We start from the raw sequence: 21,304 nt of genomic DNA on the forward strand, positions 1-21,304 counted from the left end.
ACATTCAAGTGTCGATTAAATCAAGCCAACACTTGTTAGAAAATGTCAGTTTCAGACTCTTGATCTCCCACAACTAAATCAGAACAGTTGTCAACGATAAGTTCTTACAGTACTCAAAGCTGAAGTAGTCGCAGTCATTCAGTTGAAAATAAGTAGATGTCAGTGTTCAACTCTAGGAAATCCTCACTTATATCACAGAAAGGAGGAGGAAAATAGGAAAGGGAAGGAGCGGTGGTGTAAAGGAGACATCTCTGGGCTCACCTGTTTTTCCGTTAAGCCTCTTCTTGATACTTTTTATGATGTTGCCGTCATTCATTTTATTTGCAGACCTGCAGTCTGGCTCAGCTGCCGGAAGTGGTGGTGGTGGTAGTGGTGGTGGTGGTGGCGGTGGCGGTGCAGCAGGCGGAGGCGGTGGCAGTGGAGGTGGCAGCAGTGCAGGAGGAGGAGCCACAGGAGGGACCCAGAGCCCCGCAGGTCCTGGAGGGATATCCCAGCACCTGACTTACACATCCTACATCCTCAAGCAGACGCCTCAGGTCTGGCCATTGTGACTGGTAGCGTTTAAATCATTTAGTCATTTAATAACTGCCTTTAACTGTAGTACCTTCACATGACAGCTCGGGGGTCAGGGGTCAGTACCAACATTTTAGCCCAGTTATAAATCTGTTATTTTGAGCTTGTTTTGTTTTGAAAGAGGAGGAAATAGAGATGCAGAAAGACTTAAATAACTCATCCAAGGCCTCTCTGCTAAGCCAGTGGTAGGGTTTGGATTTAGCCCAACTCTTTGCTAATGCCTCCCTACCCATGAGGTACTAAACAGTGTTAATATGCAGTTGAAAATTTTCTCTTAGAAGGGAGTAACCAAAGAGATGGTATCAGGTTATGGTATTTGGAGTTAGGTTGGATTCAAGATTAGGAACAGGTTTCCACCTTCCTTCCCCTTTTGCTAAGTCTTAGCTTTCCTCTAAGGAAAGTAATGGAGTTTTGGTTCCAGACGTCCTTATTGAGAAGGATGAATAGTTAAGTCCAGCATTGAGGACTAGATCGCAAAACTTGACTTTCCAATAGCCTGCACTGTAACTACTGTGCATAGTTTGAGAAGTAGGGATTACTGTTGGTAGCGACACTGAGCGTGGAACTGTTCTTTTCAGTTATTTTGACTAAGTTGCAGAATTGAAGGGAAGCATTGTAACTTGTAACATGGGACCTTGTGATTAAAGGATCAAAGCAAGTTACTTGAATTTAACAAATTATTGATTAAACTTTTGTATTTTCTGACTTAGGGTACATTTTTAGTTGGCCAGCCATCACCCCAGACATCTGGAAAACAGCTGACTACTGGGTCAGTGGTCCAAGGAACGCTGGGAGTCAGCACATCTTCTACACAAGGACAGCAAACATTAAAAGTCATCTCTGGACAAAAAACAACTTTGTTTACCCAGGTAAATACACACACGCCAAATACATGGTGATTGTGGCATTTATTTACATATTTACAATTTACTTCTTTCCACAAAGAAATTAAGGTTGCATAAGAAAATTAACAATAAAATGGTGTAGAAATATAAGTCTGAAATGTGGAGATTTGGGAAATATAAGGACAATGAGAAGGCAAGGCCAGAGAGTTATTTAGGTATGCAAATAGTAAGGTCCTATATAGCTAATAACATTTGCCAAAGCAAAATGAACAGCATGATCAGTTATAAAGTTCACACTATTTGTGAGAGGATAAAAAGTAAGTACATAGTATTTCCTTAAAAGAAACAAAGATTTTCTTGCTATTTCATTCTAAAGTTTCTCCGAAGGGACTTCATATAGGAGATTCTGAATAGTGTAATAGGTGTTTTCAGCCACACTAGCCGTACGGTAAGTGATGCTCTAGGAGGTTTGTGTGTGTTTCTATAGCATTCTTTAGTATAAGCCAAAGAATATGACAGAATTTTAACTGGGTGAGGGAATATTATAATCGTCTGTACGAGAATCTATAACTAGATCTCAAAATCTTACCAAATGAAACAAGCAAAGTACGGAAGGGTGTAGATAGTATGACACCATTTGTTTAAAACTGCATGTTTTTATGACTGTATATAGGTAAACAGTTCTCAAAGCATGGAATGGATATTGGATTTTTGTCATACATACATTTAAGAGGACTTTGGACTCAATTATTTTGATAACAAATGGCCTGGTATATTTGAAGATACTGCTGCCAAGTAGTGACTTACGGTTGCATTCATTTATTCTACATTAGGGGGTAAAGGAACATTTGTAGGTAAAAAGCCATAAACTTGAGACTTTGTTGGAAAGGTGTATAAACACTTCATATAGTTTTGATTAGCAAGACTTTCTTGGATACGGGGCATATATAAGTAAGGAATAAGTTGTGCCTACTAACCCGGGTAACGTTATTACTTCAACCCATTTTGTTTGTGCAGGCCGCGCCTGGGGGACAGGCGTCTCTAATGAAAATATCTGATGGCACATTGAAGTCTGTGCCAGCCACCTCACAACTCTCAAAGCCTGGAACCACGATGCTGAGAGTAGCCGGAGGGGTTATCACAACTGCCACTTCCCCAGCTGTGGCCCTCTCAGCAAATGGTCCTGCACAACAGGTGAGAATTCGCATGATAGTAGAAAATCATAATGAAACAAAAAAATAGTAAAAACAAGGAAGATATTAAACAGGCTCACCAGTGCGCCATATTGCTCTTTTTTAAAAATTTAAATGTAATTCAGATACCCTAAAATTCACCATTTTAAAGTGTACAATTCAGTGTTTTTTTATATTCTCAAGGTTGTGCAACCATTACCACTATCTAACTCTAGAACATTTTTTTTACCACTCCAGAATGAAACTCTGTACCCAGTAGCAGTCAATGGACATTTGGGCTATTTCCACCTTTTGACTATATTGAATGATGCTGCTATGAACATTTATATACAAGTTTTTGTATAATCATATGTTTTCATTTCTCTTGGCTATGTATCTAGGAAAGGAATTACTGGGTCATATAGTAACTATGTTTAACGTTTTGATGAACTGCCAAATTGTTTTCCTAAAGGGCTGTACCATTTTAGATTCCAACCAGCAACAGATGAGGGTTCCAGCTTTTCTACATCTTTGCTGACATTTGTTCTTGTCTTTTTTTATTATTATTATTGCCATCCTAGTGGGTGTGAAGTCATATCTCATTGTAGTTTTGATTTGTATTTCCTTGATAGTTTGTGATATTTTCATGTGGGTTTTTTTGCCATTTATAAATCTTTGGAGAAATATCTATTCAGATCCTTTGCCCATTACTTAGTTGGGTTATTTATTGTCTTTTTATTATTGATTTGGATAAACAATGTTGTATAGCCATAAAATTGACTATCATTCAGCTGTAAAAAGGAATGAAGTCCTTTTCCTTTTGAAAAGGACTTCATCCTTTGATACATGCTACAACATGCTTTTACCTGAAGCTTTTCCCAATCCTCTCCCCTCCTCACCCCTAGAAGAGTAGTCACTTTCCTCTCGTTTGTGGTAATACCTTGTACCTCTGCCTGCTACAACATCATCACAATTTGGTAACCCTCTCCCTGAGGGCTTTTGTCTCTGGGCCATGTAGTGGATGTTTGTTGAATGATTGTGACTAAACTTAAAACATTATAGTGAGTTTTTAGTAAAGCTCATTTTATTCCAGTTTTACAATGAGATTATATCCATCCTCCTTTTTTGGTGTTGAAACATCGTTTTGTAAAGTAATATAATAGGTGGTGAATTTTTTTTTTTTTAATGTGGTAACCCTGTGATATATCCTCATTCTAAAATTTTTTTGGTCCATGAAATCTAAAAGTGTAGGAGCCACTGAACTAGAGAAGAAATCTTTTTAAATGGCATGACATTTCAAAGGTAGGTAATAATAGCTAGTAGGTAATATTATTGAGTGTGCTACATGGCAGTCACCGTTCTAAGTAAGTTACACTGCTTTCTTTTTCATTTCTGTTATATCTGGCCCTGTGGCTGAGCAGTCAGAAGGAACAGCTCCCAGTTCATCATCTACTGTAGGTTCTGTAATGAAAACTTCTGGGCAGCAACAAGTGTGTGTGAGCCAGACCACCGTGGGAACCTGCAAGGCTGCTGCTCCCTCCGTCATCAGTGCCACGTCCCTGGTGTCTACAACAAACCCCATCTCCGGAAAAGCCACAGTGTCAGGTCAGCTGTATCATAGTAATGTTATTTCTCTCTCTCTTCTTCAGGCTAGAATATTTTTGGAAGGTCTTAAACAATATTTTGTAATAAGTTGTTAAAAATAATTAAGTCAGCAACATTTTCCAGGTAGCTGCTTTTTAAATAAATTATTCTTATTTAAAAATCTATAAATTTTTAAGTCTGAGATGGTTTTGTAGATTGAATAATAATTTTTTAGTGATATAATGAAACCGTAGCCATCTGGAAACCTATTGGATATTTTAGCTGCTTTCTTAATGTTATTTTGTCAAGACCTTAAATTATCAGGTTTTTGGTTTTTTTATTAGTTTTAAATGGAATTCATTATAAAATGTCACATATGTCTTTGCTTTCACAAACGAAGCATATGAAGTATAAATTAGCTTTGGTGACTCCAAGTCACGATTTTTAACATTAGTTATTATGTTGGGTAGTGTTTGAGTGACGTGCTTGAGGTCTAGTAAGATGCACGATATCTTTGTGCCCACACTAAAGGGCCCCAGAAAAGTGTACCTTTTACTTTGTTGGGTAACATACAGCACAAATCCTAGAGCTAGATTTCCTTAGTTAAAATAACTTGTTTCAGTTTCCTTGGCTGTAAAATGAGGCTGATAATAATACCTACCTCTTAAAGTTGAGAGGATTAAATGAGTTACTGTGTAAATGCATGTCTGACATGCAGTAGCCATTATATAAATAATTGCTTCTATTATTATTTTCACTGTTATCGTTGTTGTTAGTCCATATTCCCTTATCTGCAATTCTAACTTCCAAAAAGTTGTTTGAAAACCAAAGTTGTTTTTTTTTTCAGAACTGATTTTAGGGTGAAATCTGACCTCTGTTAACAAACTATTTATGCTACTTGATAAGAACATTCGTGTTTTGTCACAGAAATATTAATGTGTTTGATTACACCATGCTGTCCCAGATGCCATGGGCTGATACACAACATTGTTTCTCAAACTTGAGAGATCAGTTTTGTTTTTCTAATCCAGTACAGATACTTATGTAAAATTTAATAACAATGTCACAGCAATGCCAAACTCTCACAAAAGTTTCTGAACACTCTTAATTTCTGTATTAATGTAATAGATTGTCAGATTGATAACAGTGTGCCAACTGGCACTGATAAACAAACTGAATATCACTGATATATATAACATATAATCTACTTATCTATCTATGTGTATATATATATATATATATATATATATATATATATATATATATCCCCACAAAAACATACATATGAATGAATACACACACATACCTTAGTACCTTTAGATAAAAGATTGTGGATATTGTTGTTCTTTATTGTTGTAACATTCCATACATGACTCTAAACCAAGCCCCTATGTTTTGTTTGTTTGGGGGTAGAGACCAAAAGGTTAAGACCAGTATATTTTTCCCATGACTTCCACCTCCCAGTGAAAACTGATCGAGTTCTAGCACAGGGAGTGCTTCCTCTACTGACTGAATGTTTGGAAGCACTGTGTGAGGACTGGAGTAGAAATAGAAGGAATTACTGTTGTAAGAAATGAATGCCTCCCCTTTTCTGATTACGTTTTTAATATGTAATAAATGAAGTCTCCCTGCTTTAAGTTCTTATTTCATTAGATGCTGCTGATGAAACTTTCCGTATCGTATTTAGAATCCAACTATTTCGTATTGACCATGAATTTTTAAATTAAATTGTGAGTGTGCTTTATAGACTATTGTGAACAAGGTCAGTCACCATTGTGACTGGAGCAGAGTGAGCAAGGGAAAGAGTGCCAGGAGATGAAATCAGAGTGATGGGGGCCAAATCACATAGCGCCTTTGTGGGTCATTGTAAGAACTTGACTTTTACTCCAGGGGAAGCCACTGGAGGGCTTTAAGCTAGGGAGTAACATGATCTGCGTTGCCTTTTAACAGGATCGCTGGCTGCAGCCTTTAGACTAAACTATGGGGCTCAAAGTAGAAGCAGGGAACGGACCAAGAAGTAGACACTGAGAAAGAAAATTCAGTGACGTCTCAGGGAGCTCGGCAACATCAGACTAAAAGGAGTTCCAAAAATAAAACAGAAAATAGTGGGAAGGAAATAAATGATCAAAGAAATGAAACAATTTATCCCAGAATTGAAGGGCACGAACCTCCAGGTTCAAAAGGCACAGTGTCCAACACAGTGAATAAAAGATGGTTCACATGGAGGCACAATGAAATCAGAACACCAGGGGCAAAGAGAAGATCTTAAAAGCTGTCAGAGAAAAAAGTTCAGAAATTACATTATCATTGGACTTACCAGTAAAAATGCTGGAAGCTAGAATACTGCTTTTCAAAATTAGGGGAAAATTACTTTCAGTTTAGAATTCTGTAGTCAGCCAGTACTGAATGTGAGAGGAGAAATATTTTCTGACGGGCAAAGTTTCAAATGTATTTCCTATGCACCCTGTCTCACGACGTTACTAAAATATGTTTTATCAGAGTGAAGAGGTGTCAACCAAGAAAGAGGAAGATAAAAGGATCCAACGTAGAAGGAAGGCAAAAGGGACTTCCCGGGTAACAGTGAAGGATGTCCCCAGGATGAGAGCTTTGCCACCGGCCTAGAAAGCAACAGTCCAAATTGGAGCAGATCAGAGAGTTCCAGGAAGGCTCTCTCTGCTAAAAATGAGAACTGTGAATTATTTAGGAGATTTGATTATGTGGAGAATTGCATTAAGGGGTAATTTATAGCATTCTTGAAGGAGGTGGGATGACTAGTAAGCTGTTGAAAGAGAGCTAAGCAAATGAAACAGTAGGAAATTAAGCCCAGGAGATAAAATGGGATCATAGTATTATGGTATTCTTTGAATCAATAGAGAACAATACTGGGGCATTAAGAAAGAAAGGGTGTAAGTGCCTTAAAATGCTTATCTACCCTAATAGTAAGTCAGTCTATAGCATCAAAATGTTACATCATTATGAATCAAGGCCTACAGTATACACATTCTTTTAAAACTACTGAGATAAATATTAAAAGAACCAAAGGACCAAAAGGATTAAAAGTGGATGCTGCTGGGGAACTAGATGAGGCTAGAGAGGTAGAACAAAGGATGGTGGGTTTTAGTTTTAAGCCCGTTAGCGCTTTTTACTTGTCAGCTGACACGCATGTAATATTTTAATAAAAATCAGAATTTTAAAGATATGAGAACACCAGGTCATTGTATATACTCTCTGGGGGCACATCTCCGTAAATATTTGTAACTTAACTGATTTAACACTCATCTTTTCCAAAGAAAGATTTTCTTATTTAGTTAAGGTTTTGTTCTAGAAAGTATTTAAGATGATTCCTTTCCTTAAACCAACTGCTTTCCAGTGCCTTCAAGTATCTTTAGCCACTGATGCTGTTTTTAAGTAAATGTTATAATGTGTTTGCGTTGTGTCTTGTGAGCTCTCTCACAGTAAAAGGCCTTGGTCATTTTTTTACTGACCCTCTGACTGCCTAGAATAGTTCCGTAATTGAAATGGGAATATGGAAATGACCTTTAAAGGAAAGTGGGAGAGGATGACCCTTTCTAAAATGACAAATTGAAACTATGTGATGTTTGAAAAATAGGGGCTGCACAGATAGGAAATTATAAGGCATGATGAGTAGAGATTAGCTATGTAGGGATGGTGTGAAAGAGATGCAGATATATTGGGACCAGATTAAAATGGACTCTGAATGCTTTGCAACTGATTTTGGAAACATTCTCTAGGCAGTCAGGAGCCAGAGAAGGTTTTTAAATGGGAAAATGACAATTATCCAAATCAAAATACAGAATTTTATATCATTTACACCTATCACAGCTATACACAAAACAAATTGTTGTGGAAAACAAACATGGAAAAGAACTGTCTCAAAGTGTTCAATACTGGTTGTCTCTGCAATAGGCTCTGGGTGAATCTCTCCCTCTTCTATTAGTTCTGCTTTTCCAAAAATTTCTATATTTGTGATTGCGAGGTAAAAATAAATCATTATTGTCATAGCATTGTTTCATTGTGACCTGGCCCACAACCATTGCCTCATGCTTCCAGCTCTTTGTTTATTAAAAGGGTAAATGTCCTAAGAAGGTCCTCGCATGAGAAAATAAGAATGCTAAAGAGAGCAGGAACTTTAAGGAAGCATCTGATCTTCCGCTTGGCCTTATCTCCCCCTTATATTAGGACTGTTAAAGATTCACTCCAGTCAATCCAGTGCCCAGCAGGCTGTCCTGACCATCCCCAGCCAGCTCAAACCACTCAGTGTAAATACATCTGGAGGTGTGCAGACTATACTGATGCCTGTGAATAAAGGTAAGTCCTTCACTGTGGGCCTATTATATGTGCTTGTCTTTAGGTCTGTCTTGGGGGAAAGTCCATATTCTGTCAGTTGGTTCTGCTCCGCCCATGTACAGCTTGCCCATTAGCTGTCGCACTATTCCTTGGTTCCCTGAACTCTAGAGCACCAACTCGAGGACTGAAAGTAAAACCCAAATGATCCATTGGCTTTTAATAGCTGCCCATTTCTAAAGCTAAGTAGAGGGGGAATATTTTGGGTATTTATGAGAGTTCAGGTTAATTGGATTTTTATTTTCTTAGTTTAATGACAAGCCCCCGTTTCCACAGTTGAAAATAATGGCTCAGTTACCCTGTACTAATAGTAAACAACCCACCTTGTCAAAATCACTGTATTAAAAAAGGACCCTACCATTTCTGTTGTACTGAGATTGTTTTTGTGCTGTTAGTTTAAAATGGGGCTATCACCTGGGAGTTAGACCATCCTCATTTAAATAATTTCTATATTATATCCTCCTCTCCTTTTTTGCCTGTTAGTGGTTCAGTCATTTTCTGCCAGCAAATCACCTACAGTTCTGCCTGTAGCTGCCCCAGCACCAGTTGTCCCCAGCTCCGCTCCAGCAACTGTTACAAAAGGTATGTAGTTTTGCACAGTGTATTTGCCCACAAGTTTTATGCGAGACATTGCTGTAATCTGAGTCCTTTGAATTTTCTGCATCTGTGAATCAGTCACCTCAGAAGTATGTACGGTTTATGTAGCAGACTTGACATTGAGAAAAACATACAGATATGTAAAGCATCATTTCTGTCCTCCAAGAACTTATAACCAGGTTGAAGAGAGTAAGCAGTGATTGATAAATGCAGGATAAATGTTCTGGAAAGTGAATGCTGAAATATTTCAATCTTGGATATCTGATCAGGGTTGGTGGGGAGAGGACTTTGTATGGGACATGGACTAACCTGGACTTTCAAAGAGTAAAGCATTTTCAGCTGTGGAGCAGTCAGGGGTATGGCAGGTTAAGGGGACAGATATTCCACTCTTGTTTGGGAAGTAGATCAATTAAAGGGACTCATCTGGGGTATGCAGACATGGTAAAGGAGCTTTAGATAGGGCCAGACTTGGGCAAGCTGGTAGTGAGGACATTTCTGACTGTTGAGTAGATTAAGTTAGTGCAGTGACTATTGAGTAGATTAATTAGAGCAGCACATTTTGACATCGGTAACATCTGTAATAGTGGTGATAGCTGCCTTGTGTAGCCGAAAATGTACCAGGCACGTGCTAGCTGTTTTATATATGTCACTGATTATCACAGTACTTCAGAATAGCTATTATGCCCATTTTGCAAATGAGAAAACTGAAGTCTGGCGATACTAAATGTACACTTCTCAAGTATAGAAAGCTGGGAAACAGTGCAGTTGGAATTTGAAATATGTCTGCTTTTCAGGCGTGCCATGATTCTGCATGACAGTCTTGAGACGAGGTAGACTTGTAACTTACAACATGACCATCTAAAGCAGGCGTTGGCCAGCTAGTCTGTTGCCTGTTTTTTAAATAAAGCTTTATGGACATACAGCCATGCACATTCATTTACATATTATCTGTGGATGTGTTGCAACCTCAGAGTTGGAACTACTTAAGTAGTAGTTGGAATGACTCAAAGCCTACATTATTTACTGATTAGTCCTTCATAGGAAAGGTTTGCCAACCCCTGATCAAGATAGCCGAGGATGAAAACGCTGGACCAGCATTTCTCCTCAGTAGTAGGTATATATATGATAGGCCTTCCTTACGTAGATTCTGATTCAATTTTGGACTGAGGCCAGAACATCTCTGTTTTGATTTTAATTGAGGTAAAATTTTATGTAGTGAAATACCATTTGATGAGTTTGGACAAGTGTATAAACCCATGTAACCAACATCCCATTTAAGATATAGAAATTTCTGTCACCTTATGTCCCTTCCAGTCAATTCCCACCCCCTACGGGCAACCACTGTTCTGATTCCTAGTACAATAGATTAGTTGTCTGTTTTTTAAGTTTATATGAATGGAAGGACATGTATTCTTTTGTATCTGGTTTCATTTATTCACCATAATGTTCTGAGATTCAGCCATGATACTGAGCAGTATTCCACATTGTAGGAACGTACCATAATGTATCCTTTCTCTTGTTGGTGGACATTAGAGTTGTCTCCAGTCTGGGGCTATTATGTACAAGTCTTTGAGAGTATATGTTTCATTTTTCTAATAGAATAGCTGTCTCAACCTACAAGTGATGATGATATAATTCTGTAATTATTTGAGTGCTAGATTAGAGTGAGTATACTCGCACCTGTAGCGCTGGAGTATCGGAACTTTTTCTGAGGACTCCTTCTGTTTATTGAAGTCTTGGAATCACTAGGGGTTGGGAGAATATGTATTGCAAACAGTGAAATTCGCAAGGTTACTCAAAGTTAGTATACATATAAAAATAATTTTACTTTCTATATAGATATTAAATGCTAACAACCTGCTAAACATTTCTGAGAGAAATTTAAAAAATCTAAATAAATGGAAGGACATACCATTATAAATATAATAAATTATGGGTAATTTATTATAAATATAATACATCATTTTTATTGAAAGACCTGATGTTAACAATTCTCCAACCAAAAATGACATATAAATTCAATACAGCACAATCAGAATCTCTACAGTGCTGTTTCTGTGTGTACGGAGAAATTGACAAGCTAAATCTAAAATGTATAAGTAAACAAAGACCTAGAATAGCTGAGACAATCTTAAAGAACAAAAAGCTAGGGGATTTAGATGACCAGATATATATACTATAAAACTGCAGTAATTGAGACAGTGTGGTATTGGTTCAAGAATAGACAGACTAATGGGACAGAAAAGAAAGCCCAGAAATAGACTTATACATATATATGGTCACCTGATTTATGACCAATTTCTTTTCAATAAGTAGTGCTTACTTAATCCATTTGGGAAAACAGTGAACTTTGGCTCCTACCTTACACCATAAAGAAAAATTAATTTGAGTTGGATCATAGACCTAAATGTGAAAGGTAAAATAGTAAAAGCTTCTAGAAGAGAATATGAAAATAACTTCCTGACCTTGAGCAGAGAACACACACAGTTAGCCATAAAATAAAAAATTGATAAATTGGACTTTATTAACCATGGGAACCTCACTTCATCAGAGGGACAAAATTAAGAGTGAAAGTCAAGCCACAGACTCGAGGATATTTGCAATAGATACGTCTAACAAAGGCATCACATACAGAGTATACACACACCTCCTAAAAATCAATATGAAAAAGATGGACACTAGTTTTTTTAAAGATCAAAAAATGTGATATGAAAAGTTGTTCAGTCTCGTTTGTCATCAAGGAAATGCAAATTGAAATCATTGTGAGACACCATTCTGTCACAAACATTAAAAGGATGAGCAACGCCAAGTGTTGGCAAGGATGTGAAACAGCTCGAACTCGCACACACTGTTGGTGGGACTATAAATTGATATAATCACTTTGGAAAGCAGTCTGACAGTTTCTAATAAAATTAGACATACATCTGCCCTATGTTCCAGCAAATACACTTCTAGGAAATGTGTGCATCCATCTACCAAAAGACACAAGAACGCCCATCCCACTGTTATTTTTCAGAGCTGAAAAGATGCCGACACAAACAAGTATGTACAGTATGAGTCCAGTTACATGAAATTCCGAGTGGACAAAGGGTGGTTATCTTTGGTAGGGATGACCTGCCAAAAGCATAAGGGAGCCTGGTTGAAGGCTGGAAATACTGTATCTGTGAGTAGTAGGTGTATAGATAGGTGAAGTTTATCGACCTGTGCACTTAATTTTTGTGCACTTTCTGCTAGTTATGCATCAATAAAAAAGGGGGGGAAAGGTGTAGATCTCATTTGTAGATCCGTTATAGGAAACTAACGAAAGATATTGAAAAGGGAAATGACTTTTAGGAAAATTTTTCTGGTGCTGATGTACAAGGTAGATTGTAAGGAAAAGAGATTGAGGGCAGGGAAGCTGATACAGAAGCTAGTGTGTGGTCCTGGCTTGTTGATCAAAGAAGACTATAGAAGTAAAGGAAGACACATGCGCCTGTGTTCTATCAGTAACAGATTTAGTAATATTAAAAGCCTGGTGTTATTATCTTGGATATTTCCTAGCACAGAGGATCTAGATCTGATTTGTGCTTTCTGGCTTATATGTCAGACACTGAAATAATGCTGAAAGTTGATAAACTCAGCGGAAGAGATGATATCCAAAAGGATAGTAGAGCTTAGAACAGGCCCGTGTTGTGTTTCAATGTGACATTGTTCAAGTGTGTGTATGGGAGGGAGGGGAGGACCTTACATAGCAATGCTGTTGGCCCTTTAAGAAATGTCTACAGAGCCATTTCAGTGTCCTGCCTTGTCACGAGCCTGACGTTGCTCCCCATGAGACCCACACTAACAGTTCTTCCCTTGTCTGCTGACCCTGTGCTGAGAGGCGCCATCTCAGTCCCCGGGCTGTGTCCCTACAACAGCTGGTGTGGTAGTTTCCTCACTGAGTTTCAATGGAAGGGCTTTTGTTGCTGCCTGCACATGTGCTTTCATCATTGAACCTAACAGCTCTCTTTTTGTTACTCTTCCCTTGTAGTGAAGACTGAACCAGAAACTCCTGGGCCAAGCTGCCTCTCTCAGGAGAGTCAGACAGCAGTGAAAACAGAAGAGAGTTCTGAGCTTGGAAACTATGTCATTAAGTAATTATTTCAGTCTTTTCTAAGGGAGTTGTGCTTTGGATATTTTTATGATACGTTTCTAAAAACCATGCCTGTGACAGTATATGTAGAGTCGTGTGTGTGTGTGGAGATAAGTCCCTGACGGGTGGATACCTTCTGTGTGCAGTGAACGAGTATTACCACCTGACACACAGCTCAAGGGTCTAAGTTACACAATGATGTGACCTAGAGGTGGCACTTGATTTGTCGCCTCAGAAGCCTCAGGCGGAATTACAGATCTCCCTCCAGTTGAGTTTGCCAGCATGTGCCTTTTTTTGCTGAATCCTCGAGTATGAGATTCCTTATGATGTAATTACTCAGGTGTGTACACGTTTTGTGTCCAAGTATCCACATACCTACCTAATTTTAAACAGCTCTCTTTTCATGGGCCATATGCACTCATTACTTCTTCTGGAAATACTTCATGAGATTTCCCAGTTTCCAAGTTGGGAACCCAACTCTGACCACATATTTTGAAGTATCTCAGATTGTTGGCAACAATAGAAAAATAGCCACTTTCACATGCTAGGTGACAGCATGAGCTGTAATAACCAACCCTAAGATAGGTATTTGTATGATGGAATTTTATCATACAGTGGCAGTCACACCGAGAAGAGATTAGTTGCTATTTACAAAAATAGATAAAATGTGATACTTGCATCAGTTGCTATTCCTGGGGTCTCTCTGTTTATTTAGTCTTGATGTTTTCTTTTTAAGCATAGAATGACCTTCGGTTATAAAGAAGGCTATCTATGAAAGGAAAGATCTGCCAATACAATCGGTTTAAGTTTTAATTCCCTCAGAAAAGGGGAATATGAACATAAATTCATGTGTATATATGGCCAGAAATTGCTGTGTATATTTACAACCTTGATTTTCTTTTATCCTTCTCAGAATAGACCATTTAGAGACCATCCAGCAACTCTTAACAGCAGTAGTAAAGAAGATCCCATTAATCACTGCAAAAAGTAAGACAATTTTACTAAATATATGGATGCGTTGTTTTTTTTAAAGAGGTGAATACTTGGGATGTTGAGTCCACTTGGATCACTTGTATGTAAATTGAAACTGCTGTGGTAGTTATCTTAGGAGGTTTTTGCTATAGCTGTTGCTCATTTTCAGGGTTTTAGAATTCAAAATATCTTGATCAACCAGTTAGTCTTACTGTCTTCACTGTGTTTGATCTGTAGAAGGAATTTTTTACATTTATTTTGTATATAAAACTGCATTTTTTTTTTGTTTTGTTTTTGTTTTTGTTTTTTTATTGGGGAATATTGGGGAACAGTGTGTTTCTCCAGGGCCCATCAGCTCCAAGTCCAGTCACCATTTTCAATCTTTAGTTGCAAGGGGCTCAGCCCACCATCCCATGTGGGAATTGAACTGGCAACCCTTTGTTAAGAGCTCGCGTTCTAACCAACTGAGCTATCCAGTGGCCCCGCAAACTGCATTAGTTTTTAATGTTTATTAATAAGGAAAGAAATGAACATTTGCCTACAATGGGCCAGACTCTGTGCAGCCCTGTTACATTTACTGTCTTATTTAATCCCAGTCTCTTGTGGGATAGGTGATGTCATCTCTGTTTAATAGATGAGAAAATCAAGGATAAGCAAGAATGAGTAACTCGCTCACGCTCACTAGCTGTGGGTGCTGAGGCAGATACAGCCCAGCTCTCTCTGACTCCAAAGCTATTCTTTCCTCTCCCATTCACTGTCACTCTTGGCACAAATGCACAATGATCACGGCCTCCAGCAGTGAAGTCTGCTCTGTCAGTGCCCATTGTTAGCTAGCCTGAATAATGGGCTTCTCAGCCCCAGTTGTGCTGACAGAATTGACAGTCCTTAGGTATGTGCTGTCGGTCAAGATCACGTGGACATTTAGAGGAAGTGATGAGCAGATTGTATCCTATTCATGGGAATATGAAAACAATAGGCCAAGTACAGACTACCCTGCTTTTTTTTCCCCCCCAACTCTAATGGCAAAGAAATTATTTCTTTTTTTCTTGGTTGAAGTTTGAGGGGTCATTTTGAGGTAGTTCAAAGTAATGACATTTTCCTAGGCCAGCAGAATAAAATTCAAAAATCTTTCTCCTTCTTCCTCTCCCCTTACTACCCTTCCTCCCCTTTTTAAATTTAGATACAAATACAAATGTTAAAGCTGAAAGGCAGTTCAGAAACCATCTTTCCCAACGGTCTCGTTTTACAGAGAAGAAAACTGAAGCCCAGAGAGGTGATGTAGGTTGCCCACGGCCACTGAGTGCGTTCCTGGCAGTGCCAGGGCTTGGTCGCGGGTCTCCTGGCTCCTAGTGGAATGCCATTTCCACTCATTTTAATAGCCTCATGGCAGTAGATTCTTTCTCTACCAAAGCTGATTTCCCAAGGAGAGGTGTTGTTTTGAGTACACACTTCTCTTTTAAGAAAAAGCCCATCTTCTGTGTTACACTGATCTGAACTTGCCCGGTTAGGAGCAACTCCAGTACAGAGGTCCGAAGAAACTTTTGGACATGACTCCAGCAGATAAGATTTGATGGAGGTCGTAACAATTTTATTCAGAGTTGGCTGGATATGTGCATCCTAGGTGAAGATGCCAGCTGTTTTTCTGCGAAGTCTGTGGAGCAGTATTATAGCTGGAACATTGGAAAGAGGAGAGCTGCTGAGGTAATCCCATGTCTGCCTGTTTGATACGCAGCCACCACTGAGAGCCTGTGTGGAGAAAGCCAAAACACATGGGCATTCTGGCTGCTTCCATAAACCTTGTCATATGGAACAGTGATAAAATTTGCCACATTAAAATTTTGTTAAGTATTTGATGGTAGAATTTTTTTCTCAGTTAAAATCTCATTCTTCAAACATTTGTAGCTGGCTTTTGAAAAGTCTACTTTCTTTTCTTGCATTGGAAAATGTCTCAACTTTTTTTATGAATTTCAATATATTAAAATTAAATCAAGTATTTATTGAGTATGTACATTGTGGTAGCTAGTCTGCCGGCCAGTGGGATTATAAGAGGAAATCACATGTACAAAGCATGCTTTCAGGGCGCTGTGAGAAAGTCAAGGTAATGGGTTCGGGGAAGGTTGGGGAGGGAGGGGAAGTGGGAGGTCATAGGTTGAGACCAGGGGAAAACTTTATAGGCCAAAGGTAGGAGATACATTTTATTTTATTACATAAGCATTAGGTAGAAATTCTTTTACTTTTGTTTTAAACTGAGGAGTAACACAATCAGATTTGTTTTTATTAGGAAAAAATAATTCTAACAAGTTAGCGTGGTGATTTACGATTGGGTGATTTGTTTGAACATGCTGCTAAGTTGAGGAATTTGATTATGGTTCCAAAAAAAATGTCTTTTAAGTGGCAAAGAGCAATGACGATGCGAAAAGTCTTACAAGAAATACTGGAGAAGAACGCAAGATTTCACCACCTGACTCCACTTAAAACCAAGCACATTGCTCACTGGTGTCGCTGCCACGGCTACACGCCCCCGGATCCCGAGAGCCTGCGGAACGACGGGGACTCTATTGAGGACGTGCTGACCCAGATCGACAGCGAGCCGGGTAAGCCTGCAGGGGACTCAGCCTCGTGGGCGGGCACTGGGGGGTCTGCACGCAGCACGCTGGCATCGCATCAGTTGCCATGGTCTGGGACCCCTCCAATGGCAGCAGTTTCCCCAGGACTTGAGGAGTTACTGTGGAGAACAGGAGCCTGCTCCCCTCCGGCTATGTGTCCCGCCCGTGCCCCCTGCAGCACAGTCCCTACAGAACTGTCGGTGCCGGAGAGTTGTACCCCAGCAGGAATGTTCTGGCGCAGGCCGTACAATAGGCGTGCTCTGTTTGTTCAGGAGTCTCCCTCCTGGCATCGTTTCTCCTTGGGAGACTTTGCAAGCCCACCTCTTTTCCTCCAGGTAGAAGTGACTTCTCCTTCCTTTGTGACCTTATAACCCCTCAAAGATGAGTCTTTTCAATCTCCTTGAAGTTGGGGACACTGTCTTATCTGTTACATTATCTCCGAACCTAGCTAGGTGGTGTACTGCCCAGTGTTGGGGACACAGATGTAAACAACTGATAATGTTGCAGATAAAATGAATTGTTTTATGACAAAGACATAGGCAGCGGTGCTGGATGGGGGGCTAGGGGGCAAGGGGGCAAGGGGGCAGGGCATAAAAGACATGGGGAGAATGTTTTGAGTTTCACCTTGAAGAAACTCAACCCCATTGCTGTAGAAAAACAGAAGCTCCACCTCCCGGTCCGAGGGAACCTGGAGCACAGGGAAGGTGTGGGGGGTCCTTTAAGACTTAGTGTGAGTCCCGTTTTCTCCATGAAGCTTTCCTGAGAGCCATAATGCAGGACGACCTCTCTGTTCTCTGATCTCCAGCAGCGCTTGATATCAGAACCTTGAGGATTATTCAGATTTCATAGCTCAGGTCTTTGGAGAGCAGAGACCATGTTGATTACATCATGCTTCACTGGTTGTATATGGAAAGCATGATATTTTACATACGCTGGGCTTTCTGTTAATATGACTGATTAATTTGTGAGCGCCCACCCAGTCAATAAAACAGAAGAACCCAGGAGCTGGATGCCCTACTACCATCCTGCTGGGTGCCCGTAAGCCCATGGTACCTGGTCTGGACCTCACTTGTTTACCCATAAAGTGAAAGGGATGCACTAAAAGATGCCCAGGACCCCTGCTAGCTTTAAAGTTCTAATACTGTTCGTTAGACTTGGTATAAATCATCTTATTAAAGACTGGATGCAAGGTGCACACTAAAGTGTTAACAGTACTTATCTCTGAGCAGTGAGACTATGGGTGATTTTTATTTCTTTACTGTGCATTTCTGAATTTTCCAGATTTCAAATATGAAAAAAAATCAGTTTAGTCATTAACATTTGAGGGTTGGGCAGAGGACCTTCTTTTTGATGGCGTAAGTCAGAATTATGTAGTCTGTTTTGTCTCCGATTGCAGTTATATCACATGTGTCTTAACACAAGACACCTGTCTCTGTGCGCGTCTAGCGCATGAATACCAGTTCTCATAATTATAGAGCCATAGAGTTTTAGAAGCAGAAAAAACGTTTTAGATCCAGAGTTTTGATACCCCCTCCTTTGGGTCTCAGACTGCTGGTATTAAAGAGATAGAAAGTCCTTTTGTTTTGTTACTATAGTTGTCATAAGACTGATTACCTCTCCAAAACAAAACAAAACAACAAAAAACTGACTACCTCTCATTTAGAGTTCCCGTCGTCATTCTCCTCTGCTGACAACCTCTGTCGGAAACTGGAGGACCTACAGCAGTTTCAGAAGAGAGAACCAGAGAATGAGGAGGAGGTGGATATCCTCAACCTCTCAGAGCCATTACAGATAAACATCAAAAAAGAACAGGAAGAGAAACAGGAAGAAATGAAATTCTACCTGCCACCGACGCCAGGGTCTGAATTTATTGGTGACATCACACAGAAGGTAGGGGCTGTGGCTGTGATGTCGCTAGATCACAAACCAGGTGCGAGATGCTCAGATGTTCAGCCTGATAAACTGACAGCAGACTTTTCTGGTGAAGGAAATGTATGATTTACTTCTGCCTGATACAGTCAGGGTATGTTATCTGGGCACCCACCTTTCCACACCAGGGACGTTGGGCAAGAAATTAATTACAGGTGAAAAAGTTGCTTGTTGAACTTGGAATTGGAACAAAGGCAGCTTGATATGGACAATTTTTTTTCCTTTTCATCTCTTTTATTCTCATTTGCCTCAGTAGAAACACCTTGCCTTCATGAGGCATGTCACAGTATTTCCAAGTTACGCTTCAGAGGTTAAGCTTCCTCTAACCTTTTCATAGCTCCCAAGTGTGGATGCACCTCATGGCACAGGAGAGAATTAGTTACCCACCTTTGATGGAACCCAGCTCTGCAGCGTCTGCCACCTACACAGTTGCTGAGAACCCAAAGTGAAATATAGCGCTTGTTTTCACTTGCAAGAGGAATTTAAAACATGGCGCCAGATGTAGTTTCCAAGTCTGTCTACATCACCTTTTGCAAATAGTGCCTTAAAGTCTTAATTCCAAGCTTTCCAATATGTTGATCCCATTATCAGGATTCATGGCACTTTCTGAGTGTGTTCTCCCATGAAGGAGATCCGGGGGTAAATGCAGGATTAGAACAGCATTCGCTCAGAAACATGGGAGAACTAGGATAACACATTCCCCCAATGACTTCCTCATGACTTTGTAGTTATTCTTCCAGCCCGACGTTGCTTTGGGTATCAAAGAAGTATACTTGTTTGGAGAAAGGCTGTTTTATTGTAGAACTAGGAGCAAATGGCTTTTTCCTGCTTTTGCAGATTGGAATCACCCTGCAGCCCGTGGCACTTCACAAAAACGTGTATGCGTCGGTGGTGGAGGACATGGTTTTAAAGGTGGGTGCCTGCCAGCAGCCAAGGCTGGGCAGTCTGGATGCCAGGCTGTTTTGAGTAAGGGACAGGACCGCAACAGAATAGAGGTGACAAGTTTTAAGATTTCTCATCTTATTCAAGCTTAAAGTTTTTTTTTCCTGATTTTTAAGTGAATTAGATTATGTTTTCTGAGTGTTGAAGCATCTCCAATAAGAGTTGCTTTGCTGGTGTCGCTCTAACAGTATCTTTTAGTGGCATTTCAAGTGCCTTTTAAGTAGTCTGAGGTGAGAGTCAGTGCTCTCATTGCTTTAAGGTGGCAACGGCAAAGCCTTGGGTTTCTCCACTTGTCATAATAACAACAGACAAAGGAGCCACAAGTGTTCCATTCCTGAGCAAGGGGATGACAAAAGCCAGTTTCCTTACCCAGCCAGATCGGAGCGCCGCAGTTCCCCTCTTGGTGGGTCCCCTCCCACTTCAGGGGTACCGCACAGATGGCTCTCACTTTCACTTGTTTTCTTTAAAAACAGCATCTGATTAATGAAAATTACCCCCATTCATAAGTTCTCAGAATCACAGCCTCTATCATTGTGGACTATTATTCAGGCCTTTAATTTTTCTTGAGGATTTTTGATCCTTAGATACAGTTGTTTCCAAAGTTTAGGGTACGGAATGGGGCTGGATGCATCCCTCTTGCCTGGCCATTCTTGAGAGTAACACACCTTCTGTTGTAGGCTACAGAGCAGCTGGTGAATGACATCCTGAGACAGGCTTTGGCAGTTGGATACCAGACAGCATCCCACAACAGGTACCATTACCTCTTTCATCAGTGGTATCGGGTGTACAGCTATTTCCTGACAGTTTAGTTGCCCATCAAGAAGTTTCATACTTACAGGGTGGCCGGTTAGCTCAGTTGGTTAGGGCATTGTGCTTGTAGTACCAAGGTTGCCGGTTCGATCCCCACATGGGCCATTGTGATCTGTGCCCTCCTTTAAAAAAAAAAAAAAAAAAAGGAAGTTTTATACTTAAATCAATCCAGTAGGAGATGGAGGTATCGGTGCTCGGGACATTCTCAGAGCCAGACAGATTGAAGGGTCCGCTTGGTCATTCTGAGGGAACCTCTTGGTTGTGAAAGCTCAGCTTTGTCCAGAGGTCAGTAGCTCCCCAGTCACTACTTCATAGACACTGTTCAGTAGGTCTCTGTTACGTTACTGGGAGGAACAAATACCAGCTGTTTGCAATTAAAGATAATAACAGTGTCCGTTAAGTATCAGATGTTGGGGCCAGGCATTACATATGTTACCTAATTTGCTTTTCATTGTAGAACTCTTACTCTCGTTGTAGAAATTGGGAAACTGGTCTTTGAAATGTAATCTTACCTGGCTTTCCCAGCAAATACGTGCTAGAACCTAGATTCACACTCAGATCTCATTGGCTGTAAATCCCACAGTTTCACCACCATCTTTGCTGCTTCTCTATCATTGATTGGGACGCAGAATTTTGTTCTTTTCCTGGGCCCTGAAAGAGTGGTCTTTGTTCCACATCCTGGTATCCCTTTCAAAGGAAACATTTTATCTCGTTGTGCTTAATGGCTGTCATAAATTTATAAAATTGTAAGAGTGTCTGCAGATGTGAAGAGGCCTAAATCAGAGGGATATTAGT

General features: G+C 39.9%; 1 protein-coding gene across 6 annotated transcripts in view; it reads left to right on the top strand.

Moving 5' to 3' along the window:
* Positions 1 to 21,304, top strand: part of YEATS2 (YEATS domain containing 2) — a 79,063-nt gene that overhangs the window by 55,309 nt on the left and 2,450 nt on the right. For all 6 annotated transcript variants that reach the window (XM_074328635.1, XM_074328667.1, XM_019735813.2 and 3 more), the window contains 13 exons: positions 328 to 536; positions 1,284 to 1,442; positions 2,436 to 2,612; positions 4,012 to 4,195; positions 8,375 to 8,503; positions 9,023 to 9,121; positions 13,149 to 13,251; positions 14,164 to 14,237; positions 15,844 to 15,923; positions 16,615 to 16,816; positions 18,492 to 18,718; positions 19,595 to 19,669; positions 20,377 to 20,450. In XM_074328635.1, the coding sequence (XP_074184736.1) occupies positions 328 to 536; positions 1,284 to 1,442; positions 2,436 to 2,612; positions 4,012 to 4,195; positions 8,375 to 8,503; positions 9,023 to 9,121; positions 13,149 to 13,251; positions 14,164 to 14,237; positions 15,844 to 15,923; positions 16,615 to 16,816; positions 18,492 to 18,718; positions 19,595 to 19,669; positions 20,377 to 20,450 (1,792 nt within the window). The remainder of the gene's footprint in view (positions 1 to 327; positions 537 to 1,283; positions 1,443 to 2,435; positions 2,613 to 4,011; positions 4,196 to 8,374; positions 8,504 to 9,022; positions 9,122 to 13,148; positions 13,252 to 14,163; positions 14,238 to 15,843; positions 15,924 to 16,614; positions 16,817 to 18,491; positions 18,719 to 19,594; positions 19,670 to 20,376; positions 20,451 to 21,304) is intronic.

This window comes from Rhinolophus sinicus, linkage group LG01, assembly GCF_036562045.2.
Source record: "Rhinolophus sinicus isolate RSC01 linkage group LG01, ASM3656204v1, whole genome shotgun sequence".
Lineage (NCBI taxonomy): Eukaryota > Metazoa > Chordata > Mammalia > Chiroptera > Rhinolophidae > Rhinolophus > Rhinolophus sinicus.